General features: G+C 42.0%; 1 protein-coding gene across 1 annotated transcript in view; it reads left to right on the top strand.

Annotated features, from left to right (window-relative positions):
- Positions 1-25681, top strand: part of DCTN4-p62 (dynactin subunit 4) — a 76019-nt gene that overhangs the window by 33973 nt on the left and 16365 nt on the right. The window contains exons 6-7 of the mRNA XM_080277514.1: positions 16050-16233; positions 22944-23101. Coding sequence (XP_080133640.1) covers positions 16050-16233; positions 22944-23101 — 342 coding nt within the window. The remainder of the gene's footprint in view (positions 1-16049; positions 16234-22943; positions 23102-25681) is intronic.

Genomic DNA, 25681 nt, shown 5'->3' with positions numbered 1-25681 from the left:
GGATGTGTCATGTCTCCATGGTTGTTCAATCTGGACATGGATGGGGTAATAAAAGAGGTACAAGGTAGGGTAGTGGATGTTGGAGTGGCCCTGGTGAGAGAGGATAGTGTTTGGAAACTCCCTGTACTGTTGTTTGCAGATGATACTGTGTTGTTGAGTGAAGACGAAGGGGAGCTGCAAGGCTTGTTGGATGAGTTTGGGAGAGTGTGTAAGAAACGGAATCTAAAGGTGAATGTAGGGAAGAGTAAAGTGATGGTCTTTGAGAGAAGTGAAGTCAGTGAATGTACAGCGAGGTTGGATGGTGAGGAATTGGAAAATGTGAGTATGTTTAAGTACTTGGGTAGTGTGATGAGTAAGGATGGAGGTTTGGAGGGTGAAGTGCTTGAAAGGGTACAGCAGGGAAGAAAGGTTGCTGGTTCTTTGAAAGCAGTGATAAGTAACAGGGAAGTGAGCATGGAAGTGAAAAAGTTACTACATGACAGTATTGTGATACCAACTCTAATGTATGGAAGTGACGCTTGGACGTTGTTGGAAGGGCACAAGTCAAGAGTGAGAGCAGTGGAAATGAGTTATTTAAGAGGAGCCTGTGGAGTCACATGGAGAGACAGGCTGACGAATGAGGATATAAAGGAGCGTTGTGGTGTGGATGTGGATGTGATAGGAAGCGTTATGAGGAACACACTGAGGTGGTTTGGCCATGTGGAGAGGATGGAGGATGAGAGACTGACAAAGAGGGTGTATGTGAGTGAGGTGGAGGGAGGAAGAGGGAGGGGGAGGCCGAGGATGAGATGGAGGGATGGGGTGGAGAGGTATATGAGAGAGGGGGTTGTGAGTTGGGAGCAGGGCAGTGAAATGGCGGGGGACAGGGCGACGTGGAGGCGATTTGTTTGTGGCCACCCCAAACGGGATTGAGGTGTCTGGCAACAGATAGATAGATAGATAGATAGTTCTGCACCAAAGACTTTTATTTATGGAAACTGTACCATCAAGGAGGTATCTAAGGCAGTCTGTACTGTTGGATGCGGGATTCTCTCAGAAAAACGGAAATGAGATCAGTATTAAGGGGAAATTACTCATCATGGAAGGAAGTGACTAGTGGAGTTCCACAGGGCTCAGTAGTGGCACCAATTATGTTTTTAGTATATTTAAATAACACAGACAGTAACCTTGGAAAGGGAAGCTGTCTGACAATGTTTGCGGATGATGCAAAAATACAAAAGAAAATTACTAACACAGATTTTTGCAAAGAGCTCCAAGAGGAATTAAATAAGTTTCATGAATGGAGCAATAAATGGCGAATGGAATTTAATGTGGACAAGTGTCATGTATTAAGTTTGGTGAAAGTGAGAAAAGACCAGATTGGGATTATAAGTTAGGAAGATCAACCCTACACATATCAGAAAAGAAGGACCTAGGAGTGATTATCAGTTTCAGACTACCTCTAGCTGACCACATCAGTGAGGAGGTACGTAACATGTATACATTGCTTGCTAATATGAGAATAACATACACGTATATATATGAAGACATGCTGAGAATGATAAGAACGTCATTCATCAGACCAACCCTGGAGTATGCATCAGTAGTTTGGAATCCTTATCTCAGAAAACACATAGCTATGACTCAAAGAGTACAGAGGGCAGCTACAAGAAAGGTACCAAGCTTAAGGGATCTAAGCTACGGAGAAAGATTAGAAAAACTGAATCTACCAACACTACAGGAGAGAAGAAAAGATTAGACATGATTATGCTATATAAATGCATTTTAGGGAAAGAGAAAATTGACATAAATGAATATATAACCTATGAGGAAGCATCAGCAACATGACACTGCAAAAAAACACCTAAAAAGAGGTTCAATACCGATGTTAGGAAATTCAGTTTTCCAAATAGGGCAAATGACCAGTGGAATGCACTACTGAATGAAACAGTGCGTGCCAAAACTATTCATAAATTTAAGGATATGTATGATAAAAAAGGTTTAATACACAGGACAGTACGAGCTTGACTCATTCCTGTAAAGATACAATTAGATGTGAGGAATTAGGTAGGTAAGAACACACACACACACACACACACACACACACACACACACACACACACACACACACACACACACACACACACACACGTGCACGCCACATATTTCACTCAAAACTTACTGAGTTTAAATACAAATTATATTTACGGTGTTAACCTTATATATATATATTTTTCATTAATTGTAGTTTATTTGGAGGCCCCCTCAGAAAGCTTGTGGGGGGGTGAGTGCCCCTCGCTCCCCCCCCCCCCAAATGACGCCCTTGGCTGTGGTATGGTTGTGACATGTCAGCAGGTCTTATGGTTGATCAGCGAAGTCTACTTTAATGAAATTCACATTCTGAAACTGTTCCCTGCCACAGCCAGGATTCAAACCAGGGTCCATTAAGACTGCGGGCCAGCTCTCTGCTGACTTGGCCACCGCCTCCTCTACAGTATGAAAAGTCTAGGTTACCAAAAGTGAATGAATTGTTTGGTGATAGTCATCATTCATCATGATCATGATCCTTTTTCCTACTTAAGATGGAGTGAGATAGGATCCAGAAACAAGGAAAGAAAACTGAAAGAGGAAGAGCTATTAACAGTATGACCAAGTTAAATGGGCTCTTCAGTCATCCATACATCATTCATCTCCCCTGAACCGTGGCCATACCTCACAAGCTTGATCATCAGTACTGATGATACTTTTCTATATGTACTTAACATGCACCATTGACTGTCTGGTTTGAAAAGTGATGCCAAATTTCATGATGAGAGAAAGTAGCCATTCACATAAACCATTACGGTCCCATTTAGTTAGAGTGTCTTAACTCGCTAGACAGAAAGGCATCGTAGAATCATTACTACAACCAGTCAGACTCAGATCCGTATTGGTAACATTAAAGCTTTTGGCCCCAACTTCTATCCTTTAATCAGATAACTCATGAAGGAGAAACATTCTCAAGCAAAAAACTGAAATTGATCCCAAGAGAAGCAGAATATATGTTGTTAATTATTTGAGGAATAGAATTAATGCTAAGGTGTCAGATTTTCAGTATCACCAGAAGTTGAGGCTTTAGACCCGGTGAACCAGTTATTAGCCTAATCCAGTTTGCCTGTGTTGTATATCATTTCATAGAGGGATTTACCAGTAAGACCAACATTTTTATTTCTTTTTTCCTATTTGTTGCTTTATTGTGGATCATGAGCAGATGTGTTAATTCTTCAGTAGTTGACAATGCCCTGAATATGAAGATTGGCGAGTCACAATTTCATCTGGCTAGTTTCATCCGAACTTGGTGTATATTTTGATTCAGAGCTAAATTCTAAAGAACATATTAATCAAGTTGCCAGACATTGTAATCTGCACATCAGAAACCTGTACTCTGTGAGACAACTGCAGAATATATGTTGCCTTTTAACAGTGGACTATACTTTGATCATGTGTTTATCATTGTGATTTGTTATGGATTGGCCTCCTGAATAATCTGTTAAGTAAGGTGCCATCTGTGTTCAGTAGATCAGTAAGGCTAATTTTTGTCCTCCCCCCAAGAACCCGGACCACCTGATTTCTAACTGAGTTGCATTGATACCCAATAATGGCTAGAATTGACTTTGAACTGTGTCTTATTGCATTCAATTTTTTTTTTTTTTTTTTTTTTTTTTTTTTTTTTTTAATAATAACAACAGACGAAGGAAAATCAAATGAAGAAAAAAACTAATCCATACGCCAGATTATTGGTGTCCTCTGTTCATAAAATATCTGTAATAGTTAGACTTGAACAGCTGTAGGTTGAAGTTTTGAGGGAAACATCTCTGGGGAAGCGAGTTTCAGAGAGATGCAGTTTGGGGAATGAAAGAATTCTAATAGGCAGAAGTTCTGCCATATGGTAGTGTGACAGTCCAGTCATGAGCGCTACCAGATGCCTGCGTAGCACGAAGGAAGGCATGGAGAGGTGGCATAATGGACGCAATTTCGTCTGAGCATTTGCTATAAAAATATCTGTAAAATAATGCAAGGGAGGCAACATTCCTTCTTACTTGTAGGGAAGGTAGTTTATTAGTAGCAGGGAGGCAACATTCCTTCTTACTTGTAGGGGAGGTAGTTTATTAGTAGCAGGGTTATTAATAATTCCAACAGCTTTGTTCTGAATATTGTCTAATTGTTTTAATGCAACCTCTCCACATCCATTCCACAAGGGTGAGCAGTATTCAGGCTGAGAGAGCACATGACTCTTATAAATTGTAGCTAACTGCTCGTCAGTGAAGAAGTTACAGACTCTGTACAGTAATCCAAGTTTCTTTGAGGCAGTTTTAGCAAGTGATCTGACATGAGAGGTCCAGCTGAGGGCATTGTTAAGTGAGACTCCGAGAATTTCAATACTTTTGGAGATGGGAATATTTATAGCATTGAAGGCAATATACAAATCTGGCAATACCTGTCTGTTAGTAAATTGTATATATTTAGTTTTACTAGCATTAAATGAGACAAGGTTGTTTTGTCCTGATTCACTGATTGTTGATAAGTCTTGATTTATGGAGATGGCTGTACTGAGTTGAGAGTTAGAGATCTCAGACTTTGTAAATGGGTGTCTTAAGTTTGTTAAACCAACATAGCTTGTTGAATTGTTAAAACTTCAAATGGCATGTCCAGGTGTGATGTTAAGAAGTGAAGATAATTCCTTGCTCCTTGTTGAGCCAGCAGTTGTTCATCATTCATCTTTCTTTGAAAATTCATTCTCTTATTCTTTTAGGAAAAGAGACAGTAGATTAATTACATATGAGTCTGGGGGAAATAGCAGTCAGATAGATTATTTTCTGGTTAGGAGGGCCGATAGAAGGTTAGTGAGGGATGTTAAAGTTATAGGAAGTGAGGAGTGTGTGCAGCAGCACAAACTATTGATTTGTGATATGGTGCTTAAAGAACAAGTGATGAAAAAGAGGACTTATGTACCTAGGAGGAAAATATGGAAGCTGAAAAACCAAGTAGTAAGGGATGCCTTCTATAGCGAGTTGAGGAGAGTGATGGCTGAACAGGGAGCTGTAGACAGAGGCGTTAATGAACAGTACAGAGCCCTCAAGAACAATTTCTTGAGAGTTACTGATGTAACATGCGGCTGGACAAGAGGACCACCAAGACATAAAGTAACTTGGTGGTGGGATGAGGGTGTAGAAGCTGCAATTAAGGAGAAAAGAAGGCTTTTCCGGGAATGGAAGAAGGGTGGTAGCAAAGAGGAATATTTGGCTGCCAAGCGTAGGGCTAGGAGAGAGGTATACAGGGCAAAGTCTGAGTCACAGAGACAATTACTTGATAACCTAAATCATGGGGAAAGGAAAAATATATTTAGGGTGGCAGGTCAGGTGAAGAGGGATAATCGGGATATCATAGGTGAGCAGTGTGTGAAGAATGATGAGGGAAGGGTAGTGGTGAACAGTGAGGATATTAAAGATGCATGGAGAGAGCATTATAACCGGTTGTTGAATGAGGGGTTTGACTGGGACAGGGAAGGTTTGGAGCCAGCAGATCCAGTGTCTGGCCCTTGGCCTTTGATTGATACTGCTACTGTGAGTGAGGCAATAGGCAGGATGAGGGTGGGGAAGGCAGCAGGTGTGTCTGTGTTGACTGCCGAAATGTTGAAGGCCTCAGGCGATATAGGGGTGAGTTTAGTCACTGACCTGATAAATAGGATTATTTATGAGTGTGTTGTCCCAGATGATTGGCTGAAGAGTGTTATTGTAAATGTGTATAAAGGGAAGGGTGATGCCCTGGAAAGAGGGAATTATAGAGGTATAAAGCTTTTAGATCAGATAATGAAGGTAATGGAGAGAGTTTTAGAAGGTATGATTAGAGAAAGAGTGAATATTGATGAGATGCAATTTGAGTTTATGCCAGGTAGGGGGACCACTGATGCCATATTCATTGTTCGACAGCTTCAGGAAAAATATATTGGTAGGAGAAGGGATCTTTATTTTGTTTTTGTTGATTTGGAAAAGGCCTTTGACAGAGTCCCTAGAGAGGTGGTGAAGTGGGCAATGAGAAAGCTTGTCTTGGAGGAGTGGCTGGTTAGGGTGGTTATGGCCATGTATGTGGGTGCTCACACCCAGGTGAGAGTGAATGGAGATTTGAGTGATGAGTTTTCCGTGAATGTTGGTGTGCATCAGGGGTCAGTCTTGAGTCCCATGTTGTTTATCATGGTACTTGAAGCCCTTTCACGTGACTTTAGAAACGGACTCCCGTGGGAGTTGTTGTATGCTGATGATTTGGTGTTGATTGCAGAGAATGAAAGGGAGGCGGAGGAAAGGTTTAGGAAGTGGAGAGATGGTATGGGGCAAAAGGGTTTAAGGGTAAATGCAGATAAAACAAAAGTGATGATGTCTAGGGTTGGTGGCGGTACTGTCAAAGACGAGGGAGAGTGGCCATGTGCAGTTTGCCACAAGGGCGTGGGAAGTAATTCCATCTTATGCGGTGTGTGTGATAAGTGGGTGCATAAGAGATGTAGTGGTATCAGAGGTAGACTGCGAGATAATGCTGATTTTATGTGTACGGCGTGCCGGGGTGAGCAGGTGGAGATCGTCAGACGTGAAAGGATTGAACTTGCTGGTGAATCTCTTGAGTGTGTGGAAGAGTTTTGTTATTTGGAAGACATGTTGTGTGCTGGAGGTGGGGCTGGAGCTAGCTCTGTGGCTAGGGTGAGAAGTGGTTGGAAGAAGTTTAGGGAGCTCTTGCCTCTCCTGACATTGAGAGGGCTCTCCCTACATGCTAAGGGGTCTTTGTATGCAGCATGTGTTAGGAGTGTAATGCTGTATGGCAGTGAGACCTGGGCAGTGAAGGAGGAAGACATTCGCCGGCTCAGACGTACAGAAATGACAATGATTAGGTGGATGTGCAGTGCGTCCCTGCATCCAAGGCCTGGAAGGGCTGGGTTTACAATGGAAGAGTTGAGAGGTAGGATGGGACTGGAGTGTATTGGTGTTGTGATGAGGAGAGGTAGATTGAGGTGGTTTGGACATGTGGAGAGGATGGGGGGTGATAATTGGGTGGGGAAGGTGAGAAGTGTTAATATTGGGGGTGGGGCTATGAGGGGTAGACCGAGAAAGACATGGGACGAGGTCATTAAGTGTGACCTTAGGGTTAAGGGACTGAACAGGGAGGCTGCAATGGATCGTGCAGTGTGGAGAGCCGCCATTAGGTGACCAAGGCTGACACATGCAAGCATGTTGGAGCCTTTAAAAACGAAAACGAACCCCATAGGTTTTATAATATGTTGCCATTGTTCATGAGGCATTTGACTTCTATTGAATCTTTTGAAGAGCAGCTCAAAGTCTTTCTCCTTTAACCCCTAGGATACTCAATTCTCCAGCCTTGACTACCCCTCAGGACACAAAGACAGGCCTAGTTTTCGACTACTGTATGTCAGAGGTTAAAAGTTTTATGCCCAATTTATAGAGCTTGAATATACACACCTGAAAATGCAAACCCCACTCTCCTAGACCCAATAGTTACCAAGCTATGGCCCGTCAAAGTTGATAATAGTTACCTGTCACTGCCCTGGCGAGAAAGAAAATACGTTGCTTACACCTGTTTTCTTCACAAAAATACGTACAAAATTCACCTTTTTTTTTTTTTTTTTTTTTTTTTTTTTTTTTAATACAGATGTTACAAACCATTGTAATGTGCTTCAAAAAAAATAAAATGGTGACAAACCCCCAAATAAATATGATAAATAGTAAAAATTATCCTCCCCTCCTCTCCTCTCCCTTCCCCATACCTCCAATCCCGTCCCTCCCCTCCCCTCCCCACCCCTCCCCTCCCTGCCAAGCTGTCAAATCTAGCTAGGGAAAATGGTCATGAACCCCTGCCCAATAAAAATATGATAAATAGTAAAAATTATCCTCCCCTCCTCGCCCCTCCCCATACCTCCAGTCCCCTCCCTCCCCTCCTCTCTTCTCCCCTTCCCTGCCCTCCCCTCACTGAACCTCCCCTCCCCCCTCCCCTCCCCCCTGAGCTCTCAAATCTAGCTAGTTTTCATTTTGTTTCGTTTTTGAAGGCTCCAACATGCTTGCATGCATCGGCGTAAGATAAAATTTCTTTTTCAAGTGGGTTTCGAATAAAGACAGCTAAAATATTTGTGGTGTGCATATCTCTTTGCAAAGACACAAATAAATTACAGGTAATGATTCAAAAACATGCTCCATAAAGCGTAAAAAGTATGCAAAATATCCGAGGCCGGGGAGGTAAAGATCCTGCGTGCTAGGGGGTTGGGGTGGGGGAAGGTGGTGGGAGGTTGTAAGGCCAGGAAGGGGTGTATGGGGACGGAGGGATGGGAGGAGACCACCACCAGACACATAGGAAGGACCCCAGTGGAGTAAAGGGACTTGGAGGGAGGGTAGGGGGGAAATATCCTCCTCCAGGTGACGGGGGGAGGGATCCACATGGGAGGGGGGGGATGCATGAGGAGGGTGTGGGAGGGGTCGTGATTGTGGTAAGAACGGTGGGAGGTAGGGTAGTAACAAGGTAGTGGGGTAGAGGAATGTGGTGAGAGGAAGGTGGGGGGTACACCCCCTACCGCCTGGGTACAGGCCTGGGTCCCCCCACCGGTGTGTCCAACACTCGTTCTGATTGGTTAGAAGCCATCTACATCACAGCTGGGGTGGAGCCACCTGCCGCCAATTTTTTGTAGATGTTGCACGATTGGCGTTGCTCGTCCTTTTAAGAAATTGCGCAAAAAGCTCAATCGACAACCTTAGTACTTTAAGGGTTAAGAAGCCACAGTTTGGGGGGAGGTGTTGTGATGAACAAATTATAGTGTTTTGCTCCCACTTTTTTTTTGTTTTAATGAAGTGTGCATTGTACATGAGTGATGTCACAATTCCTGTACACCAGGCCCTCCACATTCGCGGATTCTACTTTTGCTTCCCTTTCACATTCACAGATTGTCCCTCTGTAGAGCTGAGATTTCATTCGCACCCACAAAATGTCGCTGCGCGAATGCTCTTGGGTCATTTCACGCCAAAACAGGCCCGCATCAAACCACCGCGCTCCCGTGCTCCTCTATCTCCCTCTTAGTCTGTGTCCTGCAGCTGTCGTGGTCATTTCGCTGCCTATACGTTGCCACACCAAACCTCCCCTGATCTCGTAATTGTCCCCAATAATTGTACTCTTGCATGTTCAGAGGTAAGAAGTGCATTGCTATGCTAATGTGTGAGAGAATTCCCTCCCAATTGTGCGATTTACTTGTGATAGCATCCAGTCATCCGTCATTGGTAACTGCATGGCTAATCATCTTCAGCGTCATCGATGTCGTGTTCATCATCATCGTCATCACAAGTCGTCAGAGTTCGTCTGCCAAAACTTTAGGGACAGTGGTGAATTAACTCTGAATTTAATTGATATGGTTGTAAGAAGTTGGGGTAAATATGTAGCTGATGACTTGCCCACACTCACATGGATGTGCGCGAGACGCACTCACTACCAGAAGCCTGTGGAAGTCACCAGGAACATATTTACCCTGACTTAGTAATGGACTGTACAGCTATACCCAATTAAAATTTATTATTAGACTTTTTTTTTTTTTTTTTTTTTTTTTTACAGTTGATCTGTTACTATTTGTGATATTTTATGCTGCTTTCAGGTTCCAGATATGGTTTATTAGGTACAGTATATGCACATTTGCTCGCAAGGAGTGATTTGCGGCTGTAGAGGCATTTTGGGGGGCGGGCATGCCAAACATTCGGAGAAAATCCACTTTTGGAGGGGTCTGTGTCCCCTAACCCCCATGAATGTGGAGGGCCTGGTATACTTGTAAAAGTGTAAATGAGTGTTGAACACTAGTGACTTCCTTTAGAAGAACTGGTGCATTTGAGAAACAAAAGACCAGATGATGATGACAATGATGATGATGATGATTATTATTATTATTACTTTTATTGTTATCCTTCTTTCCTCTTCTGTCTTTACTTCTTTCATTCTTTCCTCCTCCTCCTCCTGCCTACAGATGCCTTTACATTCTCTCTTCTGTCTTGCGAAGGGGAAGACAGGAGGAAACAGCTCCTGTGAGAAGAGTGCAGAAATTGCAAGATAGTGAGAAGAGGACAGAGTATAAGAGCATAGTGGAAGAAAGATTGGGAAGGTATGAGCTAGAGCAGATGGAAGGGGTGGAAGACGTATGTAAGATATTCACGGAAGAGATAAGCGCAGCGTGTGAGGTGGTTTGTGGAGTGAGGAGGAGATGCAAGGGTGTGCAAGGGACAGCATGGTGGAATGATGAGGTGAAACGAGCTGTGGAACAAAAGAAGAAGGCATATGGTGAATGGATAGCGAGTAGAGGTAGGGGAGAAGATGAGAGAGAGAAGAGAGAGGTATATGTGAGCAGGAGAAGGGAGGTTAAGAGACTGGTGAAGGAGAGTAAGAAGAAAGTGGATGAAGAGTTTGGGAGGAATCTGAGTGTGAAATGGAGGGAGAGTAAGAAATTGTTTTGGAAGGAGGTAAAGAAAGTAAGGCAGTGTGAAAGGGGAAATAGTAGGGGAGTGAAAGATAGGAATAATAGATTGTTGGTGGAGAAGAGAGAGAAATTGAGGAGATGGAAGGAGCACTTTGAGGATTTGTTGAATGTAGAGAGTGAGAGCAGTGTGAGTATAAGTGGTTGGGGAATGGCTGGGAGAAGAAGAGATGAGAGGAGGGAGGAAGAGATCAGTAGGTCGGAAGTAGTGGAAGCGATGATGAAGATTAAGCTGGGAAAGGCCCCAGGAATTGATGGAGTGTGTGGTGAAATGCTTAGGTATGGGGGTGAGATTGTTGTGGAGTGGATATGGAAGTTGTGTAGATTGGCTTGGGAAGAGGGAAGGGTTCCAGAGGACTGGAAATCAGGTATAATTGTTCCTCTGTACAAAGGAAAAGGGGAGAGAGAAGTATGTGGTAACCATAGGGGTATTTGCCTTCTTAGTGTGACTGGTAAAATATATGGTAGAATACTCATTGATAGGTTAGGCATATGACAGAGGAGCTAGTTGGAGAAGAACAAGGGGGATTTAGGAAGGGAAAAGGGTGTGTAGATCAGATATTTGTTCTAAGATGTTTAGTGGAGAAGTATCTAGAGAAGGGAAGGAAAGTGTATGCTGCCTTCATGGACTTGGAGAAAGCTTATGACAGAATAGATAGGAAAGGTATGTGGAAGGTATTAAGAATATATGGAGTGGAGGGGAAATTGTTGAGTGCTGTGAAGAGTATGTACGAGGGAGCTAGGGCTACGGTGCGAGTGGATGGTGAGCTGAGTGAGTTCTTTGATCTCAATGTGGGACTGAAACAGGGGTGTGTAATGTCTCCATGGCTGTTTAATATATATATGGATGGGGTCGTAAAGGAGGTACAAGGTAGGGCAGTGGATGTGGGGGTGGCCCTAATGAATGAGGGTGAGATTTGGAAGCTTCCGGTGTTGCTGTTTGCTGATGATACAGTATTGTTGAGTGAAGATGAATGGGAGTTGCAAGGTTTGGTGAATGAATTTGGGACAGTGTGTAGGAGGAGGAAGCTGAAAGTTAATGTAAACAAAAGTAAAGTTATGGTGTTTGAGAGGAATGAAGTCACAGAGTGTGCAGTGAGGTTGGATGGTGAGGATATGGAGAATGTGAGTACATTCAAGTACTTGGGTAGTGTGATGAGTAAGGATGGAACTTTGGGGGATGAAGTACGTGAAAGGGTACAGCAGGGAAGGAAGGTTGTTGGTTCACTGAAAGCAGTGATGAGAAATAGGGAGGTGAGTGTGGAAGTTAAGAAGTCTCTGCATGATGGTATTGTGATCCCTACCCTGACGTATGGAAGCGAGGCATGGACCTTGCAAGAGGGGAACAAGTCAAGAGTGAGAGCAGTGGAAATGAGTTACTTGAGAGGAGCATGTGGAGTGACATGGAGGGACAGGTTGATGAATGAAGAAGTGAAGGAACGTTGTGGGGTAGATGTGGATGTGGTTGAAAAGATTAGGAGAAATACACTGAGGTGGTTTGGACATGTGGAGAGGATGGAGAGTGAAAGACTGACTAAGAGGGTGTATGTGGGTGAGGTGGAGGGAGGGAGAGGGAGGGGTAGACCGAGGATGAGGTGGAGGGATGGAGTTGAGAGGTATATGAGGGAGGGGGGGGTGAGTTGGGGGGAGGGGAGTCAAATGGTGGGTGACAGAGTGACTTGGAGGCGTTTTGTCTGCGGCCACCCTTTGCGGGATTAGGGCGTCGGGCTATAGATAGATAGATAGATAGATTATTTTTATTATCATTTCTTCTTTCCTCTTCTGTCTTTACTTCTTTCATTCTTTCCTCCTCCTCTTACCTGTGGATGACTTTACCTTCTCTCATCTGTTTGAAGCTGGTCACTCTCATCTTAAATGTCAGGACCAGCTGGCCTAGCCCCCGACTTCTACTTCTCATGTGGCAACACAGGATTAGATGATGATGATGATGATTTTTATTATTATTATTATTATTATTATTATATTATTAATATTGTGTGGTTGGTGAGGGCACTCACCATCCACTCACTGGTTGTAGTGCTGCTCTCAGGTGCCTGATCTTTCCTCCCTTCCTTCCTTCTTTCCATCCTTTCTCTTCTGTCTTTTTTCCATCATTCTTTTCTCTTCCTTCTGTCTACTTGTGATTCTACACTGAGTGACAAACCAAATGGTTTCCTGTACACCAGGAAACTATTTACTATGCTAGGTGGTAACCATATAACCAAGTTATGGCACCTTGTTGTTTAATAGACAGTTAAGGTGCCCAGATTGGATTGAGGCTGTGCAGGTTTATATCCAATGGATGGTTGGGGTTTATTGCTCACGTAATGCCACTCGGGGACGAGTAAGGCTGGTCATTATCATTTTAAATGTCAAGACCAACTTGCCTATCCCTGGGCTCCTACACTCCTCATGGGGCAACATAGGATTGGATGATGGATGAATGGATGGATAATTATTATTATCATTATAAGAATTGAGCTGGCTGGATGAATGTTGTGAAAAGAAGTGCATGGTCATGGATATGGCACCCCTTTTTAACTTGACAGCGTCTGGATTGACTCTGTTGGATATGTTTATGTGGAGCTACAGAGTTTGGTGAATGTTTTTGGCATATCAGATAGAGCCAGGATTCTGGGGGCTTGAATGATGAGTGAATGGAAGCGTGGCCCATTGAACTGGGCAAACTTGGGCTGTCTGGATGTTGCTACTCCTCACCCTGCCCAAGGGTGGAAAAGGAGGTCTGGATGATGATGATGATGATTATTATTATTTTTATTACAAGCAGCAATATGCTCTGTAGTTTTATGGCACCTGTAACATTGCCTGTTCTGTTCCACTTCCCAGTAAAAGGGGGTATATGATATTGGGATTTAATATGTATTATAACAACTTTTTGGAAGGACGCAAGTCAAGAGTGAGAGCATTGGAAATGAGTTACTTGAGAGGAGCATGTGGAGTTAGGTGGAGAGACAGACTGACAAATGAGGATGTGAAGGAGCATTGTGGTGTGGATGTGGTTATGATAGGAAGCATTAGGAGAAATGTATTGAGGTGGTTTGCCCATGTGGAGAGGATGAAGTGCAAGAGACTAATGATGAGAGTGGATGAGAGTGAGGTGGAAGGGGGGGAGGGGGAGGCTGGGAATGAGATGGAGGGATGGAATGGAGAGGTATATGATGGAGGGGTGTGTGAGCTGGGGGTAGGACAGTGAAATGGCAGGGAACAGGGCTACATGGAAGTGATTTGTTTGTGGCCACCCCTTATGGGATTGAGGTGTCTGGCAACAGATAGATAGAACTACTCGTTGGTGCTAGGTGGTGGCAGCCATCATCCACTCATTTGGTACAGTCAAGTCACCTAATTCATGGATTTGTAATTCGCAGCACTATGCCCAAGCAGTCCCAATTTTTTTTATTCTGCAGAAAAAAATATAAAAAACGCTGTTCCGAGGTTCCATTGTGGTTCATTTCCGAGGAGGTTTATAATATTCGGGCACCCATGATGTATTCCGCAGCTGCTGGCCAATCACAGACAAATGGTTGAAGTTTCCTGCAGTGTGCCTGGGTGTGGTGATGTGTCAGCAGCTGACATAATGGACGTGGTGAACGATAAGCCTGACGCAACGGAAGCTGTTGTGGATTCACTGATTGAGGATGACGAGCAGTTGGAGAGGCAGAGACAGGCTGCTGAAGTGACTGGTGAAGTGCAGGGATGTGCTAGGCCTATAATGAAGGAGCTGAGTGATTTTCTTGTGTACATGGACTTGGCCAAGGAAGCAGTGAAAGGCTTCGAACAAGATGAGGAAAGATGTAACGAAATCGTTGCCCACCTTGAGAAAGCTGTGGCCTTTCACAAAGACCTGCATAACAGGTGAGTGAATGAGAGGCATCAAGAGCTGATCACCCGCTATTTTGCCCGGGCAGGGCCAGAAGCACAACCTGAACCACAGCCAGGCCCTTCACACTCTGACAACGACATGGATGACACAGCATCAGTCTCCTCTGTAGCAAACTTTGAGGAGTTCCTGAGGAAGGGAGAGGAGGTGGAAGCAGAGGATAGGCAACAGCAGCATGAGGCTATTCCACCCCCACCTCATGCTGGGTGCTAAATTATCCCTAGCCCCTACCTACCCCATACACTTAAGCATTTTCGTCCGTCAGAGTCAGATGAGTCCCCTTAATTATTGTTTATATCCACATGATCATTGTTTATTTCCATTAAATACATGCATTGAATGTTTCTAAGATTGTCTGTTTGTGTTTGCTGTTGGCTAGTTAGGTTTAGGTAGGGTGCTCTAAGGGGGTTCCACGAGGGTCCAGACTAAATATCCTTTTTTCCTATTGGTTCTTAATTTTATAAACTGCAGAATTCATAATCCGCAGGTAGGTACCAGTCTCTAATTGCCGTGGATTAGGCGACTTGACCGTATAGTGCTTCCTACTTCTTCCTTGACCTTTATCATTCATTTTCTGTATCTGCCCTCCTCTCTTCCTATTTCTCCCATATTTCCTGTCACTTTCACATTATATCACTCTTCTTTCCTTTTCAGGTGGCATTACTTGAAGTGACAAGCCTAACAGTTGCTTGTAATCCAGGAAACCATTTACAGTGCTGGGTGGTAACAATATAACCAACCTATAATTGTTCTTTACATGTTGACAAGTGGGTTGGTGGAGGGTTAGTGCCTTTCCTCTTAAAACAACATATAGCACTCAAAGTCAAAGTATATCCAGCCCTTTATGGGATTATGGCATCAGGCTGTAGATAGATAAAACTACTCACAGTTCCATTACTTTTCCATAACTCCATTGACATGCCATACACTGTAAGGGGGAGGCGGTGGCTGAATCGGTAGAGAGGCGGCCTGCAGACCTAATGGGTCCAGGATCAAATCCCGACTGGGGCAGGGAACAGTTTAAGGATTTGAGTTTCCTGAAAGCAAACTTTCCTGATGTACCAGATGACCCGCTGACATGTAAAAATACCCCCGCTAATACCAATACACCAATCCTGTATGAAACAGCCTTAGCATGTATTCATTTTGGATGGTGGGAGTTAGTGCCGAAGTGGTGACATGTGGAGGTGTGGGAGGACTACTGGGCCTTGGGATAGGTCACTGCCCCGAGAAATAGGCCCTGAAGCCTTTGCCCAGAGTCGGATAGGTTAAAAAAAAAAAAAAAAAAAAAAAGTGGCCTTTGCTGTTACCAAGATGTTGTAGAGTGTGAAATTCTCCAATCTCATTTAGACTACACTGTGTGTAAGGATTATCCAAGTAGGATTTGAGTCAGCTACTTTAAAAAAAGAAAAATCCAGAACTTTCAAAAGCAAGTGACCATTGTATGCCCATCCAGCTTCCAGTTGATGAATATAATACAGCACTTCCTATATAACACAATTTTCTTTTGGCCCCCCCCCCCCCTTTTTTTTTAGGTGTCATACTTTTTTTTATGCTACCCATTTCATTTATTTTATGTGTAGCAAGTAAGGTGATGCTGCTGCTGATGATATTAATGCCGATGATCCCCTTCAGTGACAACGATGGAGCAGCGTATTGCATCCCCAGAATGGCAGCCGGAGGATGTGGGACAGTTGTATCCACTACGGAAACACATCCTGCCCAAGCGCTCACTCCGTTGCCGCCACTGTGAGCACAACCTTTCCAAGCCAGAGTATAATCCATCGTCCATCAAGTTCAAGATTCAGCTTGGGGCTTTGTAAGTTACTTTTGGGGATATAGTTTAATTGAGATTCATGCTATTTACAGTGTATATTTGTCTTCTTATAAGTACATTTTTGTGTGTATATCCATCTACAGTAGACCTTTGCTATAATGAGCTAATTAGGGGCAACCCTGATCCAATAAAGCCAACAGTCCATTACATCTGATGGTCCCCCCACCCCCACCTGAGTTGAAGTTAAAAAAAAATATGAAATATAAATGAGTGCAGTAGTATATTGTAGTACTGTATATATATATTTATATATATATATATATATATATATATATACAGTATGGGGTGGAGAGGTATATGAGAGAGGGGGGTGTGAGTTGGGAGGAGGGCAGTGAAATAGCGGGGGACAGGGCGACTTGGAGGCGATTTGTTTGTGGCCACCCCAAACGGGATTGAGGCATCTGGCAATAGATAGATAGATAGATATATATATTATCATCATCATCATCATCATCAGCCATAACTAGTCCACTGCTGAACAAAGGCCTCTCCCAACCTTTTCCACGAATTCCTTGACTGAGCCAATGTTTGCCACGTTTTCTGTGCAAATTTCTCTATCTCATCTCTCCATCTTCTGTCTGGCCTTTTTCTGCTACGCTTACCATCTCTTGGTGTCCAGTCAGTCAACCTCTTGCTCCATCGGTTATCCCATATTCTTGCTATATGGCCTGCACACCTCCATTTCTGTTCTTTTATAACGTCTATAATATCTTTGACTTTAGTCTGCTCTCTCACCCAAGTTGATCTTTTCCTTTCTCTTAAAGATATTCCCAACATTGACCTTTCCATTGCTCTCTGAGAACGGATTAATTTATTTTCCGTTGATTTTGTCAGTTTCCAGGTGTCACAACCATACGTCATAGCTGGAATTATACATTCGTTATATACTTTTCATTTCATACAAACTGGCAAGGTACTTTTCATAATGTCTCTATGTTTACCGAAAGCTTTCCATCCAATTGTAATGCGTCTTTTTATTTCGCTATCATGATCTTTCGTTAATTTTAGTATTTGTCCCAAGTAGTTGTACTCCTTAACTTCTTCAAGAATTTCATCGTTTATTCTGATAACGCTCTTTGGTGTTTGTGGATTGAACATTACTTTAGTTTTACTTCGGTTCATTTTCAGTCTTACTTTCAGACTTTTTCTGTTCAGGTCTTTTAACATTTCTTGCAATGCCTCCGCTGATTCTGAGATTAGGACAATGTCATCTGCAAATCTTAAATGGTTTAGCTTTTCTTCATCAATGTTCACTCCTGTGTTTTCCCAGTCTAGCTTTCTGAAAATACTTTTCAGGCATGCTGTAAATAATTTTGGTGAAATTGTATCTCCCTGACGTACACCTTTCTCAATCTTAATTTTTTCTGAGTCCTTATGTAATTTAACTGTAGCAGTTCCCTCTTTATATATGTTTTCAAGCAGGTTTACAATGTTCTCATTCACTCCTTGTTCTCGCAGTGAATTTATAATTGCTATGTGCTCCACTGAGTCGAAAGCCTTTTCATAATCAACAAAACCTAAGCAAAGTGGTTTATTATATTCTATAGTTTTCTCAGTTAACTGGTTCATTGTATGTAGATGATCAATGGTCGAATACCCGCTTCGGAATCCTGCCTGTTCACGAGGTTGGTTTTCCTCCAAAATTGTTGTTATTCTGTTTGTAAGGACTTTAGTGACGAGATTGTAAATGACTGATAATAAGCTAATGGGTCGATAGTTACTAAGTTCTTTTGAGTCGCCTTTTTTGTAGAGTAAAATAACTATTGCATTACACCATGTTTTAGGAATTTTCTTCTGTTTTATACAGTGGGTAAATAAGTGAGGAAGCCTGTTTTGTACTTCTAATCCGGCATCCAACAGTAAACCTGTTACTATTCCATCTTCTCCCGGAGCCTTCTCTCTTTTCATATTTTTAAGACAAATATTTACTTCGTCTGGTGTTATCTCAGGTATTTCACTTGTGTCAACTGAAAAGTTAGCTATTGATACTATTGTCTTTGATGCATACAGTTCTTTGTAAAATTCTTCAACTCTCTTCACCATCTTATCTCTGCATTTAATGATTTCACCGTTTTTTTCTTTCTGTGATGTCATTTGTTGCTTTCCTAGTGCCATTTTACTTCAGACCTGTTTCAGACTTTTTCCATTTTTGATGGTTTCTTTGATCTGATCCATGTTTCTCTTTCTTTTTTCTTCTCTTTGTCTTTTGTTGATAAGGTTATTTAGTTCTGCTCATTCTCTTTCGTCTTTCTTTGTCCTTATTTTCATTTCCTTTCGTTTTTTCATAAGCTCGAGTGTCTTTTCTGAATACTTCTTGGCTTTGGTTGTATTAGGTTTTCCTACTACCTCTGCTGATTCTCATAGCACTTTTGTTAGTCTGTCATTCAGCTCATCAATGTCACATTCAGCATTACTTAGAGCCTGAAATCTGTTCCTTGTTTCCAACTAAAAGGCTTCTTTGTTTTCATTTACTGTTATTGGACATATCTTTTTATCTTTAATCATCTTTTTTCTTTCATTTCTGAAATTGAATCTGGCTGCGCAACCCTCCATTCTATGATCACTACCTATATTTACTTTGTTGATAACTGTGACTTTTGTGATTGTGTTATTCTTATCTGCTATAATGAAGTCGATTTCAATCTTTGTTTCTCCATTTGGGCTTCTCCAGGTCCACTTTCTTCCTGTTCTTTTGTGGAAGAATGTGTTCATTATTCTCATGTTAAACATTTCAGCAAAATATACCAGCATTTCTCCTCTTTCATTCCTTTCTCCCACTCCAAATTTTCCCATACATGCTTCTTCATTTTTTGACTTCCCAACTTTTGCATTGAAGTCTCCCATGAGTATAGTATATGTTGACTTTTCTTCTTCCATAATCTGGGAGATGTCATCATAGAGTGTTTCTATTTCTTCATCTGGGCTTTGAGAAGTTGGTGCATATACTTGTATGACTTTCATGGTATATTTTTTTGCATAGTCTAATGACAACAAATGGTGCTCTGTCAGATACACTGCTGAATTTAACAATGTTGTCTGCAAGATTTCTGTTAATTAGAAATCCTACACAACTAACTCTTTCATTTTCCTTTCCCGTGTAGTAAAATAGGTGTTTGCTGTTTTCGAGCTGAATTACTTTTTCTTCTTTTCTGCAGATCTCACTCAAACCTACAATATCCCAACTAATGTTTTCCAGTTCAGTCATCAGGTTATCAAGTTTGTAATCTTCTGCAAGGCTTCTTACATTGTATGCATAGATCTTCATCGATTACAGTTTGTTTAACATCCAAGAGTCTAATTTTCCAACACAGTGCCTACTCACTTTCGGTGGCACCCTGCTCGTAAGCACAGGAGGCAGTGCGGTTGGACCTTTAGTAGACGATGATCCAACAGGAACGCCCGTCAAATCATTTGCAATATAACGCATGTTTGGTTGGGAGGATTGTGGCAAATAATCTCACCTCCCTGCCACATAGTTTCTGGTGAGATGTAATTTTTTTCCCCACCTTTTTCGTTATATTAGGTGGAGCCCTATATATCTATAAGGGGTCCCATGGTCTGCGCTGTCTAAGATGGTACCTCGTATATCTACAAGGCCTTCCCCTATCCACCACCTAGGGACGCGCCAGGTAGCAGTGGAATCCTGCCCCTGGATATATATATATATATATATATATATATATATATATATATATATTTATGTATATATATATATATATATATATATATATATATATTTATATGTATATATATATATATATATATATATATATATATATATATATATATTTATATGTATATGTATATGTATGTATATATATATATATATATATATATATATATATATATACATACATATATATCTCTATCTATCTATCTAATCTATCTATTGTCAGACGCCTCAATCCCGTTCGGGGTGGCCACAAACAAATCACCTCCATGTCACCCTGTCCCCCGCCATTTCACTGCCCTGCTCCCAACTTACACCCCCATCTCTCATATATCTCTCCACCCCATCCCTCCATCTCATCCTCAGCCTTCCCCTCCCTCTCCCACCCTCCACCTCACTCACATACACTCTCTTCGTCAGTTTTTCACCCTCCATCCTCTCCACATGGCCAAACCACCTCAGTGTATTCCTCCTAACGCTTCCTATCACATCCACATCAACACCACAACGCTCCTTTATATCCTCATTTGTCAGCCTGTCTCTCCATGTGACTCCACAGGCTCCTCTTAAATAACTCATTTCCACTGCTTTCACTCTTGACTTGTGCCCTTCCAACAACGTCCAAGCTTCACTTCCATACGTTAGAGTTGGTATCACAATACTGTCATGTAGTAACTTTTTCACTTCCATGCTCACTTCTTTGTTTCTTATCACCGCTTTCAAGGAACCAGCAACCTTTCTTTCCTGCTGTACCCTTTCAAGCACTTCACCCTCCAAACCTCCATCCTTACTCATCACACTACCCAAGTACTTAAACATACTCACATTTTCCAATTCCTCACCATCCAACCTCACTGTACATTCACTGACTTCACCTTTCTCAAAGACCATCACTTTACTCTTCCCTACATTCACCTTTAGATTCCGTTTCTTACACACTCTCTCAAACTCATCCACCAAGCCTTGCAGCTCCCCTTCGTCTTCACTCAACAACACAGTATCATCTGCAAACAACAGTACAGGGAGTTTCCAAACACTACCCTCTCATCAGGGCCACTCCAACATCCACTACCCTACCTTGTACCTCTTTTATTACCCCATCCATGTCCAGATTGAACAACCATGGAGACATGACACATCCCTGTTTCAACCCAACCTTCAAAGAGAAAAATTCACTCAGTTCACCATCCACACGCACTGCAGCCAAAGCACCATCATACATACTCTTCACAGCATTCAACAACTTCCCATCTACTCCATATATTCTTAACACTTTCCACAATCCTTGTCTATCCACCCTGTCATATGCTTTCTCCAAATCCATGAAAGCCACATACAACTTCTTTCTCTTCTCTAGAAACTTTTCCACTAAAGACCTAAGAATGAATATCTGATCTACACAACCTCTTCCCTTCCTAAAGCCTCCCTGTTCTTCTCCAACTAATTCCTCTGTTATTTCTCTAAATCTGTCAATAAATATCCTACCATACAATTTTCCCATTATACTGTACTGAGAAGACAAATTTCCCTATGATTACCACACACTTCTTTTTCTCCTTTTCCTTTGTACAAAGGAATAATTATACCTGACTTCCAATCCTCCGGAACTCTTCCTTCCTCCCAGGCCATTCTGCACATCTTCCACATCCATTCTACTACTATTTGGTGTTATTTGAGGACTTATTAAAGTGTCTGATCCTCTACCTTGTACTGGTACAGTAAGTCTTTGTTATGTGTTGGGGATGTGCTCCAAAATATCACAAGTTTTTTCCATACAGTTGTTTCAGTAGTTGAGGGCAAACTGGCATATCAGTTTTATAAGTAACAGAAGAACTTTAATAGGAATTTATAAGTAACAGTGGAACTTGAAGAGGCATTAATAAATAACTGGACCTTTAATAGGCATGTATGAGTGACAGTGGAACTTTAATATTCATTTACAAGTAACAGTGGAAATTTAATAGGTAGTCTTATGTTAATCAGTATATGCTTAATAGGAAAAAAAATATTAAGAAAAAGTGACATACAATAAGGGCTTTCTGTATTTCAACTTGAGTATGCACATGAAGACCTTGCACAAATCCCAGTTTTTAACACTTTCATTCTCTTCCACTTCCCCCATATGACTTTTTTTTTTTTTTTTTTTAAATACCATACTTTGCACAGCAAACCATATCAGAGTGATTAACATATAAACTTGTGTAAGTAGTATACACTGCCCAAGTAGAGTTTCAGCCATACTGTATATGTCAGATATGCCTCCAGAACCATGTATCACCATATATCTTCTTACCTTCCCACAACCATAACCATGTTCCCTGATGTACTCTTCCACTTTATCCTTTCATGTTATGCAATGTTTTCCCCTCGTTCTTCAACTTCACCTTGGTTCTCTCTCTCTCTCTTTCTCTCCTCTCCTCTCCTCTCCTCTCCTCTCTCTCTCTCTCTCCATTGCATCTACTAAATCAGTTTGATGTTTTATTGAAGCTAACATTTGAGAATTTTGTTTGGCCGAGATTAATCCTGACTGTTGAAGAGTTAATTCCACTTTCCTCTAATGTCTAAAGTGAGGGGTGAATTTAAGATTTTGGGCTGTTCATGACTTAGTTTGAGTAGTCCAATTTTCATACAACCATGGTTAGGGATGACAGACTGCTGGTTTACTGTGATGTGGGTACCTGGTGATGCAGCAGTTAGAACATCCCAGTTGGAGGGACAGCCTTGCATATGTTTGATCTCGAAAGATGAACTGAGGGTTTTTCAACCTTGTACTGTAATGCCTTCAGAGGAAGTAGACTGACACTTTTTCCTTAAATGTAGTGCACTGTTGAAGCCTAGCCATGGGCCTGAATAATTTGTATGGAGTAACATGGGAATCACTTATTGTTTTTCCCTCTGATGTGAGGGATGAATTATAATATTGTTACTGTTAATGATATATTAAAAAGTGTTCAGATGTTCCTACCACCATAATTGTTGTGAAATAACATCAGTTTACTTTGGTGTTTTGCTTTGCTGCCAGCTACCATGTACCTGAAGTGCGACTGGTGCGAGGTGTGGTCCTGAAGTCGGGGGTGGAGACCAGCGTACAGGTATCCCTCTGTAACCCCACGCCCCATGACATCACTCTTGCACTCCTTCCATTTGTCCCAGAGGCATACATGGAGGCACAGCAGAAGGGTGGGTTGAAATGAGTATCGTACATGTTTCTGCCTCTTAACTGTTTTGGTACAGTGACATTTTCATTTCTTTCATTCTGGCTCCCATTAAGTTGATTTTCTTCAGGTTGTTTGCAGTAAACTAGGGAACGCTGGAAAATTAGCTCAGTAGTTATCAGTGGAACTTAAATAGGGAATTCTCATGTATCATCATCATCATCTAATTCTGTGTTGGCCCATGGGAGGATAGGAGCCCAGGGCTAGGCAGTTTGTGCTGAAATTTAAGATGAGAGTGACCAGCTTTACTCATCTCTGAGTGGCATTATGTGAGCAAGAAACCCCAACCATCCCTTGGATATAAACCTGCACAAGCTCAGTCTGGTTGGAGTGCCTTAGTTACCCACTAAACCACCAGGTGCCATAATTTGGTTATATGGTTACCACCCAGCATAGTAAATGGTTTCCTGGTGTACAGGAAACCATAATAGGCTTGTCACTCAGTGTAGAGTCATCCATAGACAAAGGGAAGAGGAAAGAATGAAGGAAACAAAGACAGAAGAGGTGGTGTAGAGTAACCCGTACGCATAAGGAAAAGGAAAAAATGAAGGTCTCTTGTATCATACTCTAGATTTAGACCCCTCAGTCTGATGTATTACAGTACTTGTTTTTAATTCATGCCGCCTCTATCGAGTTTTATCCAGCTATGGGGGAAACCTGTTGTGAATGAGTAAATGGAGGTTGTATCTCACCCTTCCTGTTTGAAATATGCATCCAAATTCGGACAACAGTTTTGAGATAATAAGCAGAAACTGAATACGGTGCTGTAATACATGTCACCAGGTTGAAAGAGACAATACCATAGCAAAAAAGAACATCCAAGAAGGGTACTTAATGTATAATGAAGACTTCATGTACATTTGTGGGATCTCACATTCCTCCCATTTTTCCTAGGCATGTCCTACATACCTGCCTGCTGCTTAGTTTCTGCGTGGAACATATACCATCTTAACCTCGTCGGATGGCTTCTTTTGTTCTTATTGTTTGTATCTCCAGGCTGTTTTACTGAGTGCAGGAGAGACTGGTCAAAGTGGAGGGCTCAGATAGGGCCTTCATCAACCCGTTTTCTATAGTTCTTTCACCTTAAATTAGCGTAGTTTTCTTTTTGTAGCCTGTTCCATGTGGGTCATTGGTGGAAAAAGGTGATAATACAGGAATCCTTCTATTATCCAGATGGCCATCACCCAGACAGTCCATTACCTGAACACTGTGATCTAGCTGTTCAAAACCATTATTCACACATTTTTCCATATTATCCAGACAGAATGCACGCGTCCGGGTGGAAATTATGGTTGCAGGAACATTTCCGCCCGCCCAGGTGGGAATAGCCTGGTGGCGCCGTTTACCAGTGGTGATTGCTTGACTGTGGTTGATGGGTCTGCTTGACCTTGGTAATTGCTTGGCTGTGATTTATAGGTCTGCTTGACCAGATAGAATAGTGTTAAACAATAGGAACAAGTGTTGTGCGATGTACTGTAGTGGCCTTTTACACTGGCTTACAAAGTTAGGTTATGTACAAAGGGGGGACGGGAGAAGTCCATTATCCGGACAGAGCCATTACCTGGACATACCTTTGGCTGTATTGTGTCGGATAATCGAGGGATTACTGTACAACTCTGCATCCATTTCATTGAGGCATGATGTTCTAGTATTGATCTCTATTCACTGATCAGCATTCAAGATAGAGAAATTGCCATTTTTGGCCAAGGTAGGAAAGAAAGCACACTAGGGGACAGATTGAATAAAATGACTCAGGAGTAGCATGAACAGAATAAGTTTGATGTACTCCGGCAGAGGGGGTTGACATTCCACAGCATCCTCATATTACACCCTATAACACTTTTTGATAATGATTTTATTTAATGTGAAAATAGTCCTGAAAGTGTAAACAAGCCATAGACAAGTAAGAGCATGATGGAAATAATTAATATTTAAACCCCCTCGTACATGATGATGCGTTTGTCGTCATGTGGGTGTGGCTGCGACTATACTCGTTGGTGCTTTTGGTGTCATTAAAGCATAAAAACTTTCGTTAGAGGAAAAGTTTTCGGCCGATTGGCGTCATTTTTGGAGGTGTCATAGCTTCCCTGCTCCTTGTCAAAAGTAATGAGTTGGCAACTGTGGGTCCTGATACCAGCAAGAGAGGGGACAGGTTATTGAGTACCAAATGAGCTGTGAGTGGGGAAGGTACTGTGTGGCTCTGTCCCTTTAAATTTCCACTCTTACTCCCGTCCCTACCGTGCAACACACATTTCACTATACCAGTAGTGCTTGTATATACTGTTTGGGCACTGTTGTGATTAGATTTGGTGTTTGCAATAGGATATTTGGTGTTTGTGAAGCAATCCTGGTTGTTATCAATTGTTGGCCCAACGAAGATTATCCTACTGTTTCTAATCAGCTACACTGCCTCTACCCTGCATCAAATGTGAATATTCGGCTATAATAATAGTGACAGTGAATCGTGTGAATATAGTGTGCATATCTAGTGTACAAAGAATTGGTGAAATATGTGCAGTGGCTTAGAGGAAAGAAGGAACCTTCC

This window comes from Coenobita brevimanus, chromosome 70 (genome assembly GCF_032717465.1).
Source record: "Coenobita brevimanus isolate Jiangsu-jjx chromosome 70, ASM3271746v2, whole genome shotgun sequence".
NCBI lineage: Eukaryota > Metazoa > Arthropoda > Malacostraca > Decapoda > Coenobitidae > Coenobita > Coenobita brevimanus.
This window is presented reverse-complemented; position numbering and strand designations above follow the sequence as displayed.